Source organism: Castor canadensis, chromosome 19 (genome assembly GCF_047511655.1).
Source record: "Castor canadensis chromosome 19, mCasCan1.hap1v2, whole genome shotgun sequence".
Taxonomy (NCBI): Eukaryota; Metazoa; Chordata; class Mammalia; order Rodentia; family Castoridae; genus Castor; species Castor canadensis.
The window spans coordinates 8,605,325-8,614,516 of NC_133404.1; the positions used below are offsets into that span (position 1 = coordinate 8,605,325).

General features: G+C 46.7%; 1 protein-coding gene and 1 long non-coding RNA gene across 8 annotated transcripts in view; one reads left to right on the plus strand and one right to left on the minus strand.

The window, feature by feature from the left end:
* The window catches only part of LOC109697211 (uncharacterized), a 51,266-nt gene that overhangs the window by 16,436 nt on the left and 25,638 nt on the right, over positions 1-9,192 (plus strand). For 5 of the 7 annotated variants that reach the window (XR_012443865.1, XR_002213394.2, XR_012443861.1 and 2 more), the window contains 2 exons: positions 142-353; positions 573-609. This is a non-coding gene — a long non-coding RNA (uncharacterized lncRNA). Of the gene's footprint in view, positions 1-141; positions 354-572; positions 2,369-9,192 lie in introns of all 7 variants that reach the window. The other 2 variants (XR_012443866.1, XR_012443864.1) reach the window with 2 other exon arrangements.
* The window catches only part of Rasgrf1 (Ras protein specific guanine nucleotide releasing factor 1), a 114,711-nt gene continuing 105,663 nt past the window's right edge, over positions 145-9,192 (minus strand). The window contains exons 25-27 of the mRNA XM_074061632.1: positions 7,740-7,857; positions 6,477-6,545; positions 145-369 (exon numbers count right to left, since the gene is read on the minus strand). Of these exons, the coding sequence (XP_073917733.1) occupies positions 277-369; positions 6,477-6,545; positions 7,740-7,857 (280 nt within the window). The 3' untranslated portion in view covers positions 145-276. The remainder of the gene's footprint in view (positions 370-6,476; positions 6,546-7,739; positions 7,858-9,192) is intronic.

Consider the following 9,192-nt stretch of genomic DNA (forward strand, 5'->3'; position numbering starts at 1 on the left):
TCGTGTCTGGGTGGTTTCTGGGATCTGTCTCCCTTTCCGAGTGGAGTGAGGGTCTGGGAGGGGACTGAGGACACCGCAGGAGGGCTGGGGCCAGGAGACAGAGTCGGAAACGGTGCAGAAATTGGTATTCCGGTTCTACAGGAATCTAAGAACAAGAACGGATTTGTATTCTTGGAGAAGCACATACTGAAGAAGAAAATCCAGAGAAACCAAACGAATATGTACACTATCATATAGCATGTGTCCAGGGAGCAGCTGGTCTGGCTGGGGACAGCTTCAGGTGGGGAGTTTTGGTTCTATCCGGAGAGAAGATTCATAAAGACTTTCTTCATCCATCACAAAAGATTGGTCCAGTAAGTATTGGGTTACCTGACAAAAGAGAAAAAGGGACAAGGACATGGAAACCTCTCTAACACTCTGATTGTGGACCCTGGGTCTCCTGGGACTGAAACACTTTTATGCGGGGTGGTGCGGGGTGGGGGGGGGAGGGAGGATTTGCATCCAATGAGATGAGAGATGTATTCAGTACTGTTTTGTCTTAATGCAATTTTTCTTCTTATTACTTTTTGTAGTACTGGGGATTTGAACCCAGGGCCTTGCACATGCTAGGTAAGTGCTCTACCACTCAAGTACTGAACTATATCCTCAGCCCTTATAGAGTCTTTTTTTTTAAATGATACTGGGATTTGAACTCAGAGCCTCATGCTTGCTAGGCAGGCACTCTACCACTTGAGCCATTCCACCAGCCCACTTCCTATATTGTCTTAAGAGTAATATTAAGCCACATAGAGTCGGAATTACCCTTGGCTGCTGTTTCTTTGGATTTTGGGTGTGTATTAAAAGAAAATGGAAGAAAAGATCAATTATTGAATCTGAATGGTGGGTGGTTCACCAGTCTTTCAATGTTTCTGTCTGTGTGAATAGTTTCCTAATGAAATGTTGGAGAGGACACAGCTTAAATGGTCTTGTCTGGTAGCTGAAGGCCTTGACTTCAATGTCCAGTACTGTCAAAAAAAATATTGGGAAGAATATGTTTGTAAACATTAGGATTATGTAATATGTGAGATATTTGTCCCAAGAGAAGAAAGTAAAGAGTTGGTGCAGTGGCTTGAGAATTAAGAGCACCTGCCTAGCAAGCATGAGGCCCTGGGTTCAAATCCCAGTGTTGCCAAAAAAGAAAAAAAAAAAAGTGAAACTGAGAGGCAAATAGGAGCTGAGGCTGCTTGAGGAAAGGGCCTCCTCTTACTTTGGGCAGAACGTGAGAGTGGCGCATCAGGAAGAATCACCCTGTGAACCAAGTTCTTCTTTCTTCTCCTCCTTCCCCTCCCCACTCCTGCTTTCCAGCCCTTTGCTGAATTCTTGCCCATTTGTGTAACCAGAGAGCAGAGCTGAAACTTTGCAGGCATCCAAGGCTCATTTATTTGTCATGTTATTTGGAGCCAAATGTGCCTCCCCACCCGCAGAAGCCCAGAGCAGAGAGAACAAATATTTTTCTTCTTTTATGTGTTTGAGTCTTCTGATAGATGCTTGAGAAAAATCAAGTCTGTTGCTTCTGTGTTGATTCATTAACTCTCTCTGCCACTGTTAAGGTCAGGATCAACTAATTGATTGTCAAAGATGAAATAATTATTTTATTTATTTGTATTTATTTTTTTTTGTGGTACCTGGGTTTGAACTTGGGGCCTGCACCTTGAGCCACTCCACCAGCCCTTTTCTGTGATGGGTTTTTTCAAAATAGGGTCTCATGAATTATTTGCCCAGACTGGCTTCAAACTGCAATCCCCTGATCTCTGCTTCCTGAGTAGCTGAGTAGCTGGGATTACAGGTGTGAACTACGTGCCTGTCTCTAAAATGATTATTATGTGTGACTGAGAGCTCATGCTCACCTAAGCCACCTTAGGAAGATGACTTCAGATGTCACAGTCTGGCTTAACCCATTCCTACTGGTGAGACAGGATGATTTATGACCACGTGAAGTCGTCTTTTAGCTTTTTTCTTTTCTTTTTAGTTTTAGCGGTACTGGAGTTTGAATTCAGGGCTTTGTGCTTGCTCTACCTCTTGAGCTACTTCCAACCCTGAAATATAGCCCTTTAGTAGCTCGGTGTGAATAGTCATTTCTAGAATACACAATGTTTTAGCTCGGACCATTGAGGCACCAGAGCACTGATTAGTGTTGTCTGTAATGAGCACAGTCAAGATCAATTTTCATAAGAAGTTTTCCTTTAGCGGGAGCCTGGCCGCAAACACCAGTCCTGGAAAGCTGACAACAAGGGATTTGGAAGAGCAGTGATCATTTGCACTGGACGGGAGAGACTGGGGGAAGTTTTGAAGGTGGCAGGAGACAGGAGAAAACCCTGAAACCTTGTTGGTAATTTCTGAGACTTTCCAGGTGTCATGTGACCACAGTGCTTTCTGGAACTACCCCTGTGTGGTCTGTGTGGCAACTCTGTGGCTCCCAGGCTGGATGAACACACAAACGAACACAGCTGCTGAGTCATGTAAATAGTTTGTCTTAATATTATTTCTTATTATAGAAGGAAGGGAGTGACAACATCAAATAAGTTTTTGGAGAAAAATAATCCATAATCGCATTGCTTTAAACCACTTCCCTACTTGGGAGGCTGAGATCAGGAGGATAGAGGTTTGAGGCCAGCCGGGGCAGATAGTTCATGAGACCCATTGGCTGAGTTCAGTGGCCCACACCTGTCACCGCAAGCTACGAAGAAGGCTGAGATCAGGAAGATTATATTTTCAGGCCAGTGAGACCCCATCTTAACAGGAACTTGGCGGGATGGTGTGTACCTGCCATCCTAGCTACAGTGGGAAACATAAAATAGCTTCAGCCACAATGGACCCCTCACCCACACCTTCCAAATCACCCCACTCAGCTGTGACCCATTCACAGAATCAAGCACCCTGCTGAATTGACAGTCAAGTGTGCCCCAAGGCCCCAGTGCCTCCAATCAGACAGCTCTGTGTTTTCATAGAGTACTTTTATAAGATTGCCACATTTAATCACCAAAAATGATCTGTCCCAGACTGTATCTTTCTACAGATGAGGCAGGTAAGTGATCTGTAGAAGGTAGTACAGTTGGTAAGATGCTCTGGCAGGATTTGAACCCAGGTTTTCCTGCGAGAGCTCATGGGCTTTGGGACAGGCTGGGTGTGGGTGACAGAGGGTGAGGTTGGGGTGGGGGGGAAGTCTGGAGGTGCTGAGCAGTCTGGGTTGCTGCTATAACTGGTTGAGAGAGCTGTCCTGAATTCTGGCCCTTCACTGACCTGCTGTGCCCAGCTCCCTGGCTGTTTTAAGCTGCTGGATTCAAGTTTAATCTTGTTATTCAAATCACTGCATTTATCCTTCCCCAGCCAAGCCCCCAAACTCACACCAGACCACCAGGACTATTCTCTCTCATCATACTTTCATTTCTTCTTATTTTAAAATTATTCTATATCTTGTTTTCAAGTAATGTTTTACATAATGATAAAAGTCAATTAGTATTAAACGCTTCATAATGCAAAACAGTGATTCCCCTCCTTCCCAGCCCCGAAGGCTCAGGAGATATTATTTCCTTACAGAAATATTATCAATACCAAAGCCACTGGCCCCAGGTGGCACTGGAGACAGGACTTGTCTGAACTGAGATGCCAAGTGCAAAATACACCCTGGATTTTTGGAAAATTTAATGTGAACAAAAGAGTGTAAAATTATCCCAGTCACTTTTTAATATGTTGAATTGACAGTCTTTTGGATATATCATGTTACATAATAGTTAATTTCATCTTTTTCTTTCTTTCTTTTTGTGGTGCTGGTGATCAAACCCAGGGCCTTGTGCACACTAAGCAGGCGCTCTAACACTGCTATGTCCCCAGCTCTTTTGCTTTTTTTTTGTTTTTGTTTTGTTTTAACATGTTTATTACAACAGATACTATTCACATCTGACTAGCTTTGTTTCATCTTTCCCCTCCCACACCGTGTTCATTGGGTCATTTCCTTATATTTGAGCAATCAATGTACTTTCAGAACACATGCCCAGCAGTGCTTTTAAGTCCATTCTTACAGGGTGCAAATGGATTTCAATAATTTATATGGACGTGTGGATTATGCTCAATCACTGCAATTTTAAGCTGCCGTACACAGGAATGAAAAAGTTATAGAAAAGTGCCATAGCAACAGTGCCTTAAGAAAAGAGACAAGGGAGCCTTAAAAAATGGATAAAATCAGTCAAGTATTTCAGAGGGAAATGGAACGCACAGGAAATGGAAACCATTTCTTGCAAAACAAATAAGCAAAGCACTGCTCTTGACCTTTTGCTTTTAAAAAAAAAATGTGGAGGGCTAGGACATTTAAAATTCCACATATAGCTTTGCTTAGTGAGTGGTCTTGTTTTAGATCTTTCCCTGGCATTTATATCTCTTTCTCTAGGTTAAATGCTTTTTCTTATCAACTTTTTTTTTTTTTTGGTAGTACTGGGGTTTGAACTCGGGGCCTACACCTGAGTCACTCCACCAATCCTTTCTTTTTTGAAGGCTCTTTTTGAGATAGGAACTCTTTTTTTTTTTTTTGGGAGATAAATTTTTATTTTTATTTTATTTTTTCCTTTTTTTTGAGATAGGAACTCTTGAACTATTTGCCCTGGGTGGCTTTGAACTTCGAGCCTCCTGATCTCTGCCTCTTGAGTAGCTAGGATTACAGGCATGAGCAACCGGTGCCCAGCCCAGTGACAAATTCTTAAGGGACAAATTTATTGCAAAGGACAGAAGAAGGAAAAATTGTAAAAGCTTGCTTTTCTGGTGTGCTTTAGGGTGGGGTCTGAAGGTAGGTTTTTGTGAACTGCAAACAAGAAGGTTAAGAAGCTGATTGGAGTTGGCCATGGTGGTTCACGTCTATAATCCCAGCTTCTTGGGAGGCAGAGGCAGGAGACCTGAGAGGTCAAGGCCAGCCTGGGCCAAGTTAGACACGTCTCAAAACCGAACTACAAACAAAATGGCTGGGGGGGGCATGTCTCAACTGGTAGAGTGCTCACCCTGCTTTCAATCTCCAGTACTGGGGGGAAAAATCAAAGATACTGGATGGCAAATGAGAATGGAGCTGAGCAAGAACAGTTTGAGGACTGAGATCCTGGATTAGCAAATCTCAGTGATTCAAACTGTAAAATGGAGCCACCAACACAAGATTGGAATGGCCATGAGAGTAAGGTACCAGCCATTTTTTCACACAGCCCTGCCACCTTTTAAAATGCAAATTAATCCAATTGCATAACTTCCTTCCAGGCTTCCCAGGGTTCCTGACCCTTCTAGGGGTCCCTTAGCTCACCTGGCATAGGAGGGCGTGATCCTGTCCTCTGCAGCCATGGGACCCCAGCACTTCTCAGGTGGCTCTTCCCTCTCACACCAGCTGCCCTGCCAGGAGCCCGGCCCCACCCCCAGCTAAACTCCTCTAGACCACAGTGCCACAGGTCACAAGACCCATACTCCTAGCCTCCCTGTGTCCAGGTACAAAGGTGAAACCAAGGGAAGATGTGAACTAATGCCTGAACCAACCCTCTAGACGCCACTTGCTTTTTTTTTTTTTTGCGTTACTGGGGCTTGAACTTGGGCCTACATCTTGAGCCATTCGACCAGCCCTTTTTTGTGACAGGTTTTTCTCAAGGTAGGGTGTCATGAACTATTTTGCCTGGGCTGGCTTTGCACCTCTGTCTTCCTGATCGCTGCCTCCTGAGTAGCTGGGATTACAGGTGTAAGCCAACGACTCAGGATGGATGGCACCTCTGATGTGTGGGTCACAGCAGTGGCAGTAGGTAAGTTTGAACCAATGGCCTTTCCTCACATCTCCGCCCACAAAAAGCTCCAAGCCCAATCCTTGAGCAGCCGATTTGGGACTTGTTCTCCTGCCTCCACATCCCTGGTGGCCTTAGGAGTGAACTCTTTTTGCAAAATTTGTTGTTTCTGTGATGGAACCTGAGTGAGAGACAAGGCAGGGGTCTCACACATTTGCCTGAGCTGGCCTCAAACTGCGATCTTCTACCTCCTGAGTAGCTGGGATTGCAGGTATGTGCCACTATGCCTGGCCCGAGATACATTCTTAAGGAAAAAAGACTGATGCTGAGCTATGAATGGTAGGCTACAGTGTAATATAAAAAGTTTGCTCCTGTTTGCCCCTTGTCATAGGCTCAAGAAACGGGGGAAAATTGGTGACTTTTGTGACTTCTGAGCATAATACTTTCCTAATGAGATGTGAGCACTCTATGTCCCTTGCTTCAGACAGGATTAAAACCCACCCACCCACCCCCACACACACACGTGATCACAAGATAAGCACAGGCCTGACTCGAAGAAGGGACAGCTCATTTCTGACCAGGGACAAGGATGGCATTTGAATTGGGCCCACAGGATTCAGAAGGGGAAAGCGGGCAGCTGTGGAGGGAAAAGGACCTGTGCTGTCCAGGAGTGGAGGGAGAAAAGTGCCATCCGCTTACCTTTGCTTGGTGCTCTATTTTGTAGGCGGTCTGTTGAAACTGGCGAATCTCTCGGATGATGTGGGATATCTGTGGGAGGCAGGAGAGTTTTAGGGGACAGTCTGCTCTCCCAGTGACACCCCCACCTTGCAAGACATTGATGGCAGGTCCGAGGTCCCGCTGCCTCCTGAAGGTCTATTGGTTTTCCATACATTAGCAACCTGCTTCAAGGTGACACTGTCAAGACTCCACAAGTAATTAGGTGGTGACTGACAGGGACACCTCTTCAGTCAGTGACACAAAAGACTCCCACAGCTGTGCATATGCCCCGATGCACAAGGGCTCCCACGCAGATGGCACCAGGACAGCGTCCAGTTTAGGTTTGACAGAGGATGCATTTTTTTTTCTTTTTGTTGCTGGGGTTTGAACTCAGAGCCTTGTGCTTGCCAGGCAGGTGCTCTACCACTTGAGCCACGCCCCCAGCCCATTTTGCTTTAGTTATTTTTTTGCATAGAGTCTCAAGTTCATGCCTGGGCTTGTCTGGACCCCATTTTCCTATTTCTGCTTCCCCAGTAGCTGGAATGACAAGTGTGTACCACCACACCCAGCTTTTCATTGGTTGTGATGGGGTCTTGCTGTTTCCCCGAGATCTTCTCTACCTCTGCCTCCTGAGTAGTTAGGATTACAGGCATAAACCACCATGCCCAGCTCAGAGACACACTTTTTACTAAATATGGAAGCCCATTTTACAAAGCTGGTGCATGAAGAGGCTCTCAGGTTGAAGTGTGAGTGTTGGGGGAAGCAGAAGGCTAGAAGTCCCTCTCTTGCCTGGAAAGGTCTCCTCTGCCCCCTGCCAGGTCCTGGATTCTTCAAGGGAAAATCTGAAAGTAATTCTCTTAGGAGGTGCATAACCTCATAAAGTGAGTGTTTGTATGGACAAGAAAGAATGAGTACGAATAAGGTGAGGGCTTAGACCAGGTGGTCTGCCCTTTACTTGTGGGGTGGACTTGAGCCAGTCACTGACCTCACTGAGCCTCAAGAGTACCTGCCTCTCACACAGGGACTAAGGGAGCATGGCAGGTGACACATGGCCCAGGGTCTGTCCGATGCTAATTGCAGTTAATGACAGCCATGGTTCTCACTGGAGAAGCTGGGCTTGGGCTCCCGGGGCGTGGGGGGGGGCACCGTGTGGAGCAGGCTGTGCCAGGGATGGAGCCTGGATGGTGGGAGGTTGAGTCAGGGTTTCCATGGCCCCCCACCCCCACCCCTGCCCTGGGAACGCACCATCCTCATCTTGGAGAAATTGACCAGGCCGTCCTCCGTGTAATTAGGCGTCCCTTCTTCGATGAAGGCCAGGTCGGTGAGGTACATCCCCAGGTAAGGGACACAGGGCGGGTCACAACTTGGAAACAAATGGTATTCACAATTTTTGTTTTTCATTTAAAAAAAAGAACTTTTGCTAAGAACAGAACACCCACATGCAGACTTGGCTAGAGGCCATTACAAGAATGACAGGGCTTATTTGGGCTTAGGATGACCTGCTGGGCCTGAGGGACCATCTGCTGGGGTGGTGGGGTGACATGGTGCTGCCTGAGATTCTCTCATAGGCAATCAACTGTCTTGTCCCTCGGTGAGCCAGGAGACCCTCTCTACCCCCTTGGGCTCTCTCTCCAGCCCCCCACCCACCCCCCACCCTCCCCTGCTCACCTTGGTCTCTACAAATCCTACCTCTGCCCCAAACAAGTCCACCTGTCACCTCGTGCAGCACCCTTGCCTCTGTTCCCTGAGACCTGTCCTCTGTGTCCCCGGGCACAGAGGCCATAGCAGAAAACCCTGGCAGCTCTGTGAGATTGCTTTCCTGGGCAGGGGTTGGGGTGATGTTCCCATGATGGCTAGCTCTTGGAGTCTGCATTTTCAGGCATGGACCACGCCTCTGTGATATGTGGCTTTGACCTGGGGCTCCTCCTGTCCCTTCGCCAAGACATCTTTTAAGGAGCCCTGGAAGGGTGCTGGGTAAGGGCTGACAGGGGCCAGCAGGGCTCCTTTTAGATCCTTCAGGTAACTCCTCAGACAGGGCTCCACAGCCTCCTCTCAGCTCAGCACGCAGATGCAGGCAACTCTCATTTCCAGCCCATTTCACTTGTCCCCTGTGGCCACCTGACAATCCTGCCATGCTCCAGGAAGCTGAGGCAGGGAAGATGGCAGAGCAAGAATGGAAACCTGGATCTGCCCCTCACTTGCCTGCGGTGTGACCCTGGGCCAGGGTCTCTGATTCTCTTTGATCCTCAGGATCTACCATAGCACCGATGCCAGAGAAAAGAGCCTTGTCTGATGGTAGCAAGGCTTCTTGAACACTGTCCTTTCTCCTCTTCCCATTTTTTTGTCTTTTAAACAAATAGCAGTTGTTCTCAGAACTGGATTGTTGGCAAGCACCAATATCTTGCCAACAATAGACCAGGGGAGATTTCTTTGAGGTATTTATAGGGGTTCATAATTCATCTGTGAGAAAGGGATTGATTTGCAATTTAATTACTTGCAAGAAGGCAGAATTGAATAACATTGCTTTGCTTTTACCATATTTTTATGCTAACCTTGTATTTACCACTTACATGCTGGTTTTTCCATTGAAGAATAAGGGAACTGAATGAAAGGAGACTATTAAGTGCCAGCTACAGTTGGCACATGGCACGGCAAAGTCCTGAAGGAGGTGGACACTAGGGGTCAGGGAAACAGTGGA